The following is a 14,861-nucleotide window of genomic DNA, read 5'->3' on the forward strand; positions in this document are numbered from 1 at the left end:
TGTGTAATTTGACAGTGACGTCCCCACAAAGGAGGATTCGGCTGCGAACATCTGCACCGCATCTGAGTTAATCACAAGGTTTCAGCTGTGGTTACCTCCAATAAGGAGGTTGTAAGTTCATTTGTTTATTTGTTTTTCAGCAGGATTACGTAAAAACTGTTGAACAGATTCCCATGAAACCAGGGGGAAGGATGGGACATGGGCCAAGAAAGAACTCTGTAAATGTTGAAACCAATCCAAACAAAGGAAATGATTCAGAATTTTATTTTCTCTTTCTTTAACAGGCGTTTTTCAGACAAGTTAACGGATGGGATTCATGGACATTGATGAATTATTGAAGGGGACTCTTGGGCCTTGGTGTAGGTTTGCGCCCCACTGAGACTCATTCTAGATAGTCAGAGCTTTTGGGTTCAGATAAATCAACAAATTGTGTCTATCGGCTGTCAACAAATTCATGAAAGATGAGCAGAGCCATGACCGTGCTCTTCCTCGATTCCCCAGACCCTTTCAGTCTGAGCAGGCGTTGGCAGGAGTAATCGTATATCGTGCGGGTTGCTTCACCCTCGGTAAAAGACAAAATGATTTGATGAAAGATTTGACCTGATCCCAAGCGATCTGGAAAAGGATTTCTCTAATCCTCTCCGCCTCTCCATCATGTCTCTTTCAGTTTGTGTGTGTCGTGCTTTTTGTTCTTCGTCATCATGCTGGATCGAAACCGGCTGTCAGAGCACATTTATCACAAAACATAATTTCATACATGTGTGTTGTTTCCACTTTACAGAAGGAAAACCAATCCCTTTCAGGGGCAGAAATGTTGACTCATCCTCTTTTCCTCCTCCCAGTATTATTGAATCCTTCCTTTTTCTTTAAAGTCGTTGTTGATTGTTGCAGGTTGAAATGCGACTGTATGATCACTGAGTGTACAGTGCTACACAGAGGTCACTGAGCGGTCACGAGTGGATCATTTACATGAGGGTATGCAGTGATGCATTATGGGCAGATGTGCAGTGACTTTGTAACGTCCCTCTTATGAAGGTTTTCAATAAAAAGCAACAGATTTCAGTCTGATCGGTTGAAGCTGCATAAACATGTTTCCTCTAAGAAGAATAAATGAAGAGTTCACATAAGCAAAGCTGCTTCTGAATGTGTCTTCTGATGCTGGAGGTATTTTATGAAAACAAAATGATATAATATGATACTACACACCATGTAAATTTCTACCATTTGTCACATGCTTTTAGAAATTTCAGTCCATTACCAATCTAAATTAAGTGTTGATCAGTTTATTTTTTATTTCATTATGAGTAAATCTGCTGATTATTTTCTGATTGATAAATTAAGTGTTTAATCCTTAAATATAACAGAAAAGTTTTCTCTCAGCCAAATAAGGGCATCTACTATTTTGATACCTTGTTTTATTCACAACCCAAAAATGTTTATTTTATCATAGGCGACTAAAACTGAGTCAAATACAGACATATGAAGATACAACCAGCAACTATTTGGCATTTTCCTTGGAAAACTAATTATTGATTGTCAAAACAGTTTGTCAATTGACCAATCAATAAATATCTTTAACTTATAGTTGTCTGAACCACAGACTGTATATAAAGTTGGATGCAGCGTTTCTACTTCCTCCCACCATCCAGACATGAAGCCAAAATATCTGAACCCTTCCATCTTGCACTGATGACGTTATTTAGAGCCAGCTTACCCTAACCCTAACTAAAATGACAGGAACCAAAGTTGAGAGAATCTTATTTCATATGTATTTTGAACTTTTAGTTTGGTCCATGTCCACTTACATGGAGGACATGGGGGTTCACAAATGAAAATTTGAAATAATGTAAGTCTGGTCCACTCCCAGGTTTTTGTCAATTTCTTTCAGATTTCTTAAAAATAAATATTTGATCTTTATTTTGTAGTGTAACATCTCTGGATGAATAGCTTACTTCTTGCCATTAAGGAATTTTAATCTGCTTATTATGTGGCACTTCTCCAAGCTCTTCCTCGGTGTGTGTTTGACGACAGTGCCATCAGAGGCCAGAGGTCTCCTGAGTGACCCCAGACTTCTCCATGATGATCCTGAATAACGTCTCTGTGTTTCTGTGAAACCACGATGATATGACTTCCATTTTATTCCCTTCCCTCTTTAAGTATTCTTTTCAGAGCCAAATCTCTCTCCCCCCCGCGATCGTACTCTAATGTGGCATCTGTGGGCAATTACGATTAACTTTTCATAGAAGGCCGGCCAACAGAGGAAGCTGTTGTATTGGAGCTCGCAGCATGGGGCTTTGCTGGCTGCGTAGAGGGACGGCAGGAAGGAGGGATGAATGGCCGCTGAGGAGGCCCTTTCATGTCTCCAGGCGAGGCCATACTTGACTAGACACTTATTGTGACGGTGACCTTCCTGTCCCCACACGGCAAACACAAAACCGCTCCATATGCGACTCAGCTGAGCTCTTTGTGTCCCCTCCTGCCCGTCAACCTTTGACTGTCTCAGCTCCATGTCTGTTTCTTGTTTGGCGTTAGTTCATGTCAAATGTTGACGTCCATTTTACATTTGGACATATTCAAGCAATCCATATTCATACATATTTAAATAATTATTGTAGATAATATGCTTCAGGTGTACATAAGATGAGATAAATCGACTTTATTCTGTGTTTTTTGTCTTCCACTTGCACTTTCCATTCAGGATCTGTTCATTGGCTGTGGAGCAGTGTAGAACAGAAACTCTCAGTCCAGCTCCTTCTCTATTCATTATAGAGAAGGAGCTTTGTCTTCCTCCCTTTCCTCTCTGATTGTCTTTCATCGCCTCATCTTCTGTCCCTTCCTCCTGCAGTCTCTTGCGTTTGTTGTCTTCACATGTCCTCTCTGCTCAGAACTGATACCTGGCACAGGAGCTGAGAAACCATTATGCTCTCTCCTCCAGTGGCGGTTTTGGCAGCGGCCTGCTCTGTGAGTCGTTGGAACAGTTGAAGTGATGAATAACAATGCTGCCTTTTTTGTTCTGAGAGTTTTTCCATCAAGACTCTTCTGCTGCTTTCACTACAGCTGCCACTGTGTTGCTGTATATCCATTAATCAAACTAGATTTGTAGATAGACATGTTTTCGTTGTAATTCTGATCTGATCACGTCATTACCTTCAAGGAGGTTGTGTTTTTATTAATATTTGTTACCTTGATCATTCAAAATCTATTGAATGATTTACTGGAAGCTTAGTGGAAAAGTGGTTATGGGGCCAACAAAGAACTCATCAACTTCTGGAGTAAATTCAGGGGCTCCAGGAACCACTGCAAGGTCGGGGGTTAACCTTGGTGAAGGTAACCGAGTGGCCTTCAAGTTATCAAGTACTATAAAACCTATTCAATGATGCCAATGTTTTTTTTTTGAGGAATCATAGCTGCTATGATTAGTATTATCAATTTAACAATGGATCAGATGAAACGAAAAGTGTAAATGGCTCAGTGTTTTGAATTTAATGTTCTGATTTACACTCACGTCTCTCATAGTTTTTGTTTTCAATAAAAATAGCTCTTATGATACTGATATATCGGCCGACATTGAAATTTAATTGAGGCTTGATATTTTACAGTTTAACCATAAACCTTATTCTAAATAACAAGGGAAAAAAAGACAAAATAAATACAACTAAATAATATAGTTAATAAAACATCTTTTCTGCATAGTATATTCTGCAAAATAAAAGTGTTCAAATCAGCAAACATAAAAAACACTGATACCAATCGGTCTGGGAAATTCTCAAATCGAACGATTGAATTGGCCAAATGATAAATCGACTCCACCAACCATGAGCATGCTGCTCAGAAGCGTTGGCGGCATAAGGCTTCTGTTTAACAATCTGCACTGGAGGGAAAATAACAGCATTTTGTGGTATTGTGTCTTCAAAGGTGAGTGTAAACCAGTTTCAGATAACATCTCTGGTTAGTGTGGTGCAGGATTCATTTACTTAAACGCTATGTCTCAGAGGCAGAAACAGGTAAACTGATGCAGATGCTTGGCACAGAAAGAAAGATGGACATGCCCACGGATTAGCTGAGGTATGAATTAACAGGCAGAAACATGCATGTGTGTTCTCACTCATACACGCACAGTCCTGCATCTTTGAACCAGACCGCAAGCCCACGCACTGAAACTATGCAAATGGCTGTCACATGTTGTTTAGACACGCATGTGCGAGGTAGACAAATGTTTTGGATTGAGAGAGAAAGTCTGTCTCTTTCTCGTCCATGTCTCTTCTCCCTCGGCACAGTCTCATGCTGTGTATTCTCTGCTTTGCTGCAGTGGTTTCCTGTGTTATGTTTTTTTACTTGCATGTCTTCCTTTTTGTTTTTGCTCCCTTCGCTGCTTTCATGTTCTCCTAGAAAGACATACAGTTTTATTTCTGGTGTATTTCATGTCTTTCCATCTTTTGCAATTGTCTTCCTCTCCTCTGTGCCTTCAAACACACCAGGTCATCTGCAGACAAGACGCAGTGTGAAGTTTTATTGAGTTTTGTAGCCTGTGGTTATGTTCGGTATCATTATGTTTTCTGGTTGTCCGTCCATCCGTCCGTCCCTTTCTCATGAACCCGATATTCTTAGAACTCCTCGAGGGAATTTCTTCAAATTGGGTACAAACATTCAGTTGGACTCAAAGATGAACTGATACGATTTTGGTGGTGGAAGGTCTAAGGTTAAAGGTCACTGTGACCTCCCAAATCATATTTATTCCCCTGGTGAACGCGATATCTCAGTAACCGCTTCGAATTTCTTTAATTTCTGTATATACTCACGTACAAACTGATCACAGTTTAGCGGTCGAAGATCACAGTTCACGGCCACAGTGCATGCCCTCATAAACATGTTTTTCTCAAGTCTGCCTTGAGGGAATTTCCTAAAAATATTTACCAGTTTTCAGAGATTAAATAATTTGATTTCACCTTTCAAAGGTCAATGGTCATGGTGAACTTTTGTTGTTGTATGTGGAGTGTAGACCATTTCCATTAATTCACAGAGAACTTTCGAAAACTTTCAATTTTAAACTTATTTTCTGTGTTGACTTTGATAATGTCATGTGCTGAGATCATTATAAACAGCTTCCTGCCTTCCTGTGCAGACGGCTCCGTCAGACGTGTGTAGGTGTGAGGTGAGGTGCAGTAGGTCGAGGTGTGACTACGTGCTTCTGCTGCTTGTGGTAGTTAAAAGCAGCTTCCCCACAGGCCAGGTGTCAATCTACTGCAGGAAACACTTGATAGTACGAGCCCTTGCCAAAGCTTTAATCATCACTTTCACTCAAGATCTCTCTGACTGACAAAGATCTGAGACCTTTTTTTATTATGCAAAGCCAAGAATCGGTGGGAGTGTAGGCGTGGTCTTTAACTTTCTCTGCTCTTGTCCTGGTTTCACGTTGCTAATTAAATCTCCCCTGCTCCCCTGGCTGAGTAGTGGAGAGAGATTACAGCGCAGAGGAGCAGACAAAGCGAGTGCGCCTGACCTCTGACCCGCTCTGATTGTCTGTGCTTATGTTTATCTCTGTATATTTAAGCAGCTTTCTGTTGCTGTTCCCTTCTCTTTTAAGGCCAAAGGACATGAAAACATCTTTCTTATATACATCTAAGAAAGCAGGGATGTAACTAAATACATTTTTGCTATTTTTTGCAAAATTTCACACACCCATACATATCAATTATTTTAATGTGCCTGATTTCCTTTCATCGTTTTTGTGTAATCTTGCTAACAAACAAACAAGCCAACCAATAACAAACTGTCTGGGGAGTTATATGAATTTACATCAGCTCACAAAATTATCAGATTTGTGAAATATAATTTGCAATAAACACAAAAAAATGGCTTTAACAAATCCCTGTCATAGTGTACATAGGAATTATATGCTGTACATTCTTAAGGAAGGTGCATGGAAAAGCTTTGACATCATTGTTCAGTAAAATAATTATCTTGCCTTGTTAACTCACTGAGAGCAGTTTACAGGGTTTTTTTACGAGATTTGCTCCTCGTAGAGTAAATATTTCCGACATGCTGTGTGATTCATTATTCACGGGTTTGGTCGCACAGCATGGATTCATAAACCATGTTAACAACACACTCGTTGCCAAACAGGAATCCAGGACAACCAGCCTAACCTCCATGGTCAGACTTCACAGGTCTGTAGCAGGGAGAATAGAGTTGGGGGAAATGGGCTGTAAGGTGCTCAGGGGTTTTTACAGGAATGTGAGATATCTCCTCTACAGTCGGGCAGGTTGGACACAGGTTGCGATACTACGATTGTCCATGGAGCTACTCAATGTGCTTTTATTTCTTTGGAAAGAGTTAGTGACCCCTGTGTAGTGCCGCAGGATGATTTCTAATGATTCCACAAACTCCCTCAACCTCAGTACCACACACTGACCAAAAGATGTCAATGTATCGTAGTTGGTAACCCTTATTCATTATTTAAACATCCTTAAACCACTACATCCACATTTACTACAATAATTTCCCTTCCAGTTACCAAGTCTGATACCTGGACTTTGCATATTGGCCGATACTGAGTACCTGTCCAATTCCAGTGCATTTCAATACTGACGTTTTGCATACGGTACATGTCGCTGTTTACTTGTGCTACTTTTAACAGCTCGACACTACTGGAAATCACTTGCGGAGAAGAAGTGATTCCCGGGAAAAGATAATTGCAGTTTAACCTGGTTAAAACTAATATACTAATATCTACTTTTTGCTGCCTCGACCTGAGCCAAACCTGCATTATCAGCACTGTCAGACACATTTCCGATGCTGGTATCAATATCGGAAGATCTCTAGTTACTCATTTATGGCAGTAACTCGTGAGGAGAACACTGATTTTTCTACATAACTGGATGTGAAGCTTTTGATATCTCACGTGTAGAGTGAAAAAGAAAAAAAAGCCTTATCCTCCTCGGTATAATACGAGAAAGCAGAGCGTCACCAGGGAGTGAGAATAGAGGAAACAAGCCGTCAAAGGCTTCAGAGGTATTCTGTGACAGGAGGTAAGAGGGTTTTAGGAAATGTGTTTTTCATTTGAAGACACACAAGCATGAAGGTTTCTGGATTGTACTCTTCTTTTTTCTTTTTTTTTTCATTAATTATTCCAAGGTGTCACATAAAATTCTACACATGCAGTATCACACATCCTTTGTGTGTGTTTTTTGTGTGTGTAGGACACGTTCCAGCCTCCCTGCACTCTGATTAAAGTGGAAGTGTAGCAGCACAGTGGCTGATACACTAATGATTTGCTCACTGTCGAGTAAATACACAAGACAATGGAAGCAAATGTTTAGACAGATGGCTTTCACTAATTAAGACCTAGTGTGTGTCTGTTGTTGGGTTATTGAGGATAATAAAACACATAAGAGTATAAACTATAGACTGATGTTATCATTAGATAACAGAGTGAGAAATCAATGTTTGATCAAGTACAGCCCGTAGCTGGTTTGTTTTCCATCCATTTATCCATCCATCATTCATCATCCATCCAGCAATTTATCCATCCATCATCCATCCTCCCATCATCCATCCATCCAGTGTTGAGAGATACATCTACATGAGAAAATAGAGAATCAACAGAGCCATATGACAGCATTTTGTCCTCTGCAGCGCTAAGCTTCAGTCTGCTACAAAATCATTAAACGCCTGATAGAATAGAACATTGATTTCCGCATAAATCCATCTGTGTATTTTAATGGAGCGTTAGGGCCACATTGAAGAAAAAATAATCTTAGATTTACCCTTAAGGTAAAATTCAGATGAAATGTTGGCGAGGAAACGATAGATGCTTTGATGTTTTTGTCTGCTGATGCTATTTCTCTCCAGTTTACAAGTTTTGTTTGTTCTCTCAGAGCCGATGGTTTCCATAACCGACATAACTGCTTCTGTTGTGGCAGATGTTTGATCAGTCATTAGTGTTTGTATGGGTGGCAGCAGATTACACACACACACACACACACACACACACACACACACACACACACACACACACACACACACACACACACACACACACACATATATAGTAAAACAGGACTCTTCAGGCAGAAGGGAAATGACCCGCTGTGTTATGACTGTACTGTAACATCTGGCATGGATGAGAGCACAGAACGGACATATTCCTGTGGTGGGGGGTGGAGGGTGGAGGGTATGAGAGTGAAAGCACAAAGCATAACTCCCTTTTAATGTACGTGGAGAAAAACCTGAGATAAAGCAATTTTAGAAGCTTCAGCAGGGAGGATTTTAATGTGAAGGAAGGATTAGATCAGACAAATGCAACATTTTCCTCAAATCGGAAGAATTATTTAAAGGTTTATTTCTTTGTGTCCCAAATGAGTTTGTCATGTAAAGCCTTGTCAAATCTCTAACTATTGTTTCATACAAATATATTTACACAAAATACTTGCATTTTTCTTCATTTTTTGTTAAAAAGCTTATAGCCCCCATTCCTGATTTATGATTGTTAGTCAAGACATGTGGTAATTTAAAAGAAACAAATCTGTGAAGTGTGTTTACCAGTGTAGAGGCTTCAGTCGGTCACTTCCCATTGCCTTGACAACAGTTACAAACTAAAACCCTTTTCTAGTCCAATCGATCACTCGAAGTGCTTTTGAGTAGCAGTCGCATTCACCCACTCATTAATTGTTTTCTTTGACACGACATTCGTACACTCTTGGCACACTGTCAGGGGCAGTTTGGGCTTCAGCATCTGGCCTGAGGCAGGTTGTACAGACTATCAGAGCAGAGCAATGCCATTCGACAAATGAAGTCAGAGTAACCAAGGCTGTTCGGTAGTTTGATCCCAGCCTTTCCCTTTTTGCATTGGCGAAGTGTCCTTGGGCAAAATATGTGCATTTTTGTGATAGCTGTTACATAGATGCACTATATGAATGTGTGTTTGTATGGGTGGATGGCAAAATTCTACTCTTAAGCGATTTGAGTGGTCATCAAAACTAGAAAAATGCTATACAGACCTTTGAAAAATGTAGTTGTCCGTAGTACAGTCGCATCTAGCTACTTGCTACCAGTTAAATGGAAGCCAGAGTCTGAAATTTCAGTTTGTAATCTATTTTCGCTCATGCTTGGTACACATATTATTCTGACAATGCATCCGATGTTGCGTAGACTTATTAAAAGTCATGTGTGTTTCAGAAAAAAGTAATAAGAGGAGTAAAAATTTGGAAACAGGAAGAGAAAAAGCGAGTGGGCGATGGTCACAGGTTCCGAAAGTAAAAGGACACAGAGCAGAGACTAGGATTTGGACTGCTTCACGTAAAGATCCATTGAATTTTAAAACTCGCAGACACGCAGTCACAGTGAGTTTCCAATGCCACAGCGACTTCGTGCCTCAAAGAGCAACGAGTGGAGGAGCAGTGTTGGTACAAGTCGGGTGTCCGTGCCAAGGCCTTTGTTTAATTCCGCCTCGGCATGTCAGGAGATGTCACCCATATGTAAAGAGGATCCATTTCCTCTGCTGCTCTGCCACAGTTCCCCTATAGAAACAACAGGCTGCAGCGCTGCACCAGAGGTTCGCATTTCCTGTGATACTTGTCAAACGGTAGCAGGGGTGTGAAGGAGACAACAGTTATTACAGAATGCTTTGATTGTTTGGAGTTCAAGTTTCTAAAACACCGTTTGACTTTCCCAACGTTTACTAAAATTTTCTTGCACAGTAGGTGGATGTAATTCAAAAGCAGTTTTCAGACACAAATTGCAGAAAATGTGCTGAAAAGGCTCTGGATATTTGCCGGACTTTGCATTTTACACATGAAGAAAGCACTCTTTCTGCGAGTCAGACACGTTCACATCTACAAGAAAATGTCTAGAATACTTAGGTTTTCAACATATCGACACTAGCGTTGGCCCTTTTCTCCAATTGGCATCTTTGTCTGCATCCTCTGCATGTATGTTTCCTCTTTATTCTGTATTCTGACATGGACTCACTTGGGCATTTTTCGGGCATTTTACAAGGGCACTGGCAACTTTAGAATAAAAAAACGACATTGCTTTGATGTTTAAGCCCATCACTCCCATCCGATGATTCTGAGATGACTGTAGCTTTCACTTCTTCTGCTCTGATAAGTCATATGTGAGACGCCACTTCCTGACGGTTGCTGAGGACACGAACGCAGCCGTATCGCCGCCCAGTCAGTGGTCGGGTTGAGCCTCTGGGGCCTGACAGCAGGACGATGTCATGTGGTGTACTGCACAGGGATTACAGCCCCTAATCTGCCTGCCAACCCAACTCGAGAGAAAGCAAACGAGAGATCATGATCATGCACTGATAGAGGGATGCGGGGAACATGATGGCAATAAAAGAGGAGATTGGTTTTGGACCACACGGCATCGCTTCGGCCGTATGGAGGATTTAAAAAACCTGATGAGGGAGACTGATGAAGTGTTTGTCAAGTGAGTTTTAATTAACTGATTGTGTGTTTGTGTGTTTGTGTGTGTGTGTCGGTGTGTGAACAGGCTTTAATCTCCATATTCAAGCTTTTTTGTTACATCTCAGAGTGGCTGTGTTTGTGTTGGTGTGCCCACAAACCTGCAACGTGTACCGGCTCTGCAGAATAAGCAACGGATGTGGTGGAAGATTGTTCTGGTTTCTGTTTGCAGGGGTGTGTTTATCCTCTGTGCCCATAGGAGAACGTGCAGGCTTCTCCACATCTGACCACAGAGAGACCGAAACACTGACATGGTCACTCAAGTGCCAGTTACAGTTTTCTTAGCTGTGACTCAGAGTTTAAAGCTGCGGTGTGTAATATTTTTATGGAATTTATATGCATCTTACAGAAATTATAAGTTTTTTCTTAGAAAAAGAAAGAATAAGTGTCCACAGCTTTCGTTGCAGCTGTGTGAGACTGTACTTGTATTGCCACGCTCCCAATGAAAATGTTGACATGTGGTTGTTAAACAGGTTTAGTGTTTATTTCATCCAACAGCAGTGGCTAGTGTGCAGAAGTGGAGCTAATGCTGGTGGGGATGTCATTTGACAGTTATTATAGTTCTGTTCCAAATGTCATGGCAGCACATACAAATAAATATTGCTTCAAACCCTGCATGTCAAACACAAGGTGGAGCAGGACAAGTCAAGGGGCTCACTAAAGTCATAAAAAACATTTTACCCACACCGGTGTTCAATTTCTACATCTCTCCTAAACTTGAGATTGAATGAAACAAACACAAAGTAAACGTCAAGTCCTGTAGCTACATGTCCTAATAACTTCTGATTTATGTTGATGTTTATTTTTAACGTGTAATGTGAGCGCAGGTCAGTGGAGGAGTGAGGAGGGAGGACATGCGGCAGGGTAACACAGCTGGGAACTATGTTTGTGAATGAATGTACTTATTGGGGAAAGTATTAACCAAATTAACCTACATGAGCAAAAATTAGGTTGGTGAGAGGTCATAAATGTCGCTCTCCAAACAACATGTAAGTAGGTGTCATGTCATATATGTCAGCTTTGTTAAACCACATTGAACACATGCTCTGCTCTGGCTCTTGCTCAGTAGCTGAGTAGTCTCCCTCTTTATTTGTCCTTACTCCCACCTTTGACAAAGATCCACAAGTTCGCACCTGCTCTGTAGGCGCTGCCTTGCGGGAAATGTAGGACTTCGCTTTTAAATAGACAAGTCATTATGTGTGAGAATGGAGGTACTTCAAACAAAACTAATATCATTTTAAAGACTCATTCCCTTTGGACAAGTGAGATACTTAAAGAGGATGTGGTACAGTGTGTGTGTGTGTGTGTGTGTGTGTGTGTGTGTGTGTGTGTGTGTGTGTGTGTGTGTGTGTGTGTGTGGACTCAAGACTGCCAGCTGCCGGTGTTGAATATCTCTCCGCTTGTTAGACTATCTCAGCTTGTTGGCCAGAAGTCTGAGTTTCGGCTCCAGGCCCACGTGTGATGGACCGGATTATTGTTCTGCTCACGGCTTTATGGCAGGAGAGGGAAGCCTGTAAATTTATTCTAAGCCATGAATCACAGAGTGAGTCACAGCTGAGAACGACAGGGAGCTCCTCGTTTCGCTCAGTCCATCTCGGCAGAGCCACAGGCAGATGTCCTTTTATCCAGTAATAGTCGCTTCACTCCTGCTGATCGACTTCCCCTTGGCCAACAAAACATATACACAACACTGAGAATCGTATGTTCTCAACCTCGGCAGACATATTTTCACATGAAACTTGCCTGTGATCAGTCTGAATCTAGAAGTGAAAGTATAATCTTATTTATTACAACTTGCAGTGACATGGTGAGGCATGGAAAACCCCTTTCACTTGCTGGGTTTCTTCCTGAACCCGTTAGGATGTGTGGCGGCTGTGGGTTTCTGTTCTGTTTCTTTGTGGGTATCTCAGTTCTTCACGCTCTCTGTTCTCAGACCTCTTATTCCTCTTTGAGAAGAGTCACTAAAGCTATGTACTTGTTCTCAACAGCTACTAATAGCATCCCTTTGTGTCAGTCTGTGTTCATGAAGCGAAACCTAGCGTCTGAGTACCACTTTACCTCTGAGGTTCATAGCCCCATCTTGTGGTGTTAAAACAATATTGCATTCCTCCTCCTGACCAAACACTGCTGCATTGTGTCAGACACACAGGCTCCAGTGGCGCAATCGGTCAGCGCGCGGTACTTATAGACAGTAACCTGCAGAGTGATGCCGAGGTTGTGAGTTCGAGCCTCACCTGGAGCAGTGAAGTTTTAAACATGGCTATGAATTATAGAGCAAAGTTATGCACACAAATGAAAGACTGGAGCAGTTTAAACAATTCATCCATACGAAAATATTCAAATATCAGACATGTACATAAGTGGCCTTTTGGGCCTTGTTGAACAATACCTGGTACAATTCATAGATGACATGGGTTTTATATTCCCATTTATCTGAATTTGCTTGTGTGGTAGGAGAGTTTTCCAGATAGAATCAGAACCAGAACTGGGGTTTGTTGCCAAGTAGGTTTACATCAACAGGGCATTTTCTGTGCAGTTTTTTTTGTGCAAGAATGAATATAATTTTGTTCAAATATCTAAAAAAAGGAAACTAAATATTATATATAAATATTATAAACACTAGAAAAGGGATTGTGCAATACAATGTAAACTCAATGAAGGGATTGTGCAATTTGGATGATACGATATTTACAATTAGATGTATTGTAAAAGCTTCTTTGTGTAGACGTGGCATTAGGATGCGTTAAATGACAAAAACAAGCCATTCTAGACATATTCTTTCAATTGAATTAACCCATTATGAGCATTTTCCACAACATGTGTCGTCAAGAAGTTCAAGTCCCACTCCATTGAAAATCAGGTTTTAAAACATATTAACAAGTTCACCTTGTGCCTTTTATAAGATAAAAAACATTTTGAGAGAAAGAGTCAGCGCCATGCCTGAGTATTTCCAACATATACTCACATAAACCCGCAACCTGAGCCCTGCCTGTCGTGTTCGAGTCTGGTGTCCTCACTCTTGCTCCACCACTGCAGGTGGACTTTGAGTGTGGGTTGAGAATGGGGGCAGAGGCGGGGCCATATTAACATATTCATAGATCCCAGGTACGAAATGAAGAAGAAGGAAGGTGTAGAGTTATATTTAAGCCTTTTTAAAGCTGTGAGGGGAATTTTTTACAACAAACCTTTTTAATATGTCATTTTTTTGGAACAATGAAGAGTTTTAGGGGCTATGATAAGCTACTGGAGAGGGACTTTAATATATGCAAGGCGTGTGTCTGCTCCCTCTTTATCTGTCTCGGCCTCTGCACCATTGAGAGAAATGGATTATTTAATTAATGTCATTTTGCCCAGTGTTTGGAATTTCTCAACAGAGCTGCTCAGTTTTGGTTTCTGGCTTTTGACAGTCAGGACTTTTTCATCACCACATATCTGGGAATTGTCCGACAAACCATGTTGATTTGCTTGTGTATGTTTTGCAGCTGGCAGGCGTAGATAGAGGCAGCGAGCATGGATGAGCCGGGGAGCAGGAACAGCAGCCTGCAGAGGAAGAAGCCACCGTGGCTCAAACTGGACATCCCCACCATCCAGCTCACACCAGATGACTCGTCCCCCCAACTCCAGGTTAAAACAACAACAAATCTGTGGTTTAGAAGAGGAGAATAACCGCCAACATCAGAAGTGTGTGTGCGGCGGTTTGTGTCATTATCTGTGGTGTGTGTTGCAGCCAGTCAAGCGCCTGCGCAGTGTCAGCATGCCGGGGGAAAACCCTCAGACCCGCATCGCTGTCCTGGAGACTTCAAACAACTACCTCAGACCTCCTCTGCAGAGACAGCCGTCCATCACACAGTCTATCAAGAGGTTAGGACACAAAACACACACACACACACATACACACACACACAAAGAGAGACACATTCACAAGGCTTTCTCTTCTTTCATCTCTTCTGCTTTTGTCCTTCTGCCAATCTCCTAAGATTTCTGCATGTCCTATCTATTCAATAATTGTCTGCATTCAATCTTTAACTAATTTAATCTGTGGTTTCCTTTCTGATTTAAAGCAAATTAACACTTTCACTATCTCTTTTTCCTCCCCTTTCTTTCATTTTCACTGTCTGTATTTCCACTGCCTCCCTGTCTCCTCCTCTTCTTGCTGCAATGTGTGTTAAGTGGGAAAAGGGTGCGCTTTGAGCGGGTCAACACGGTGCCCCCAAAGGGCCAGAGGAGCCCCAGGAGGGTGTCAACCGACCGAAGGCGGTCCTGCATCCCCAAAATACTAACCCGACGGCGTTCATCTATACCCAAACACATCATCAGGTACAGGAGAGGTGGAGGAGGTTGAAGGGGTTTTGCTTCTGCACTGAAATTTCTATCTTGAAAAGTGTGGTTTCC

At 41.4% G+C, this 14,861-nt stretch overlaps 1 protein-coding gene and 1 non-coding gene across 2 annotated transcripts in view; both read left to right on the plus strand.

Annotated features, from left to right (window-relative positions):
• Positions 1–14,861, plus strand: part of rhbdf1b (rhomboid 5 homolog 1b (Drosophila)) — a 31,522-nt gene that overhangs the window by 3,240 nt on the left and 13,421 nt on the right. The window contains exons 2-3 of the mRNA XM_061094932.1: positions 13,952–14,093; positions 14,197–14,330. Of these exons, the coding sequence (XP_060950915.1) occupies positions 13,980–14,093; positions 14,197–14,330 (248 nt within the window). The 5' untranslated portion in view covers positions 13,952–13,979. The remainder of the gene's footprint in view (positions 1–13,951; positions 14,094–14,196; positions 14,331–14,861) is intronic.
• On the plus strand, positions 12,619–12,711 carry trnai-uau (transfer RNA isoleucine (anticodon UAU)). The gene is given in 2 exon segments: positions 12,619–12,656; positions 12,676–12,711. It is a non-coding gene; the product is annotated as a tRNA-Ile (tRNA).

This window comes from Limanda limanda, chromosome 21 (assembly GCF_963576545.1).
Source record: "Limanda limanda chromosome 21, fLimLim1.1, whole genome shotgun sequence".
Taxonomy (NCBI): Eukaryota; Metazoa; Chordata; class Actinopteri; order Pleuronectiformes; family Pleuronectidae; genus Limanda; species Limanda limanda.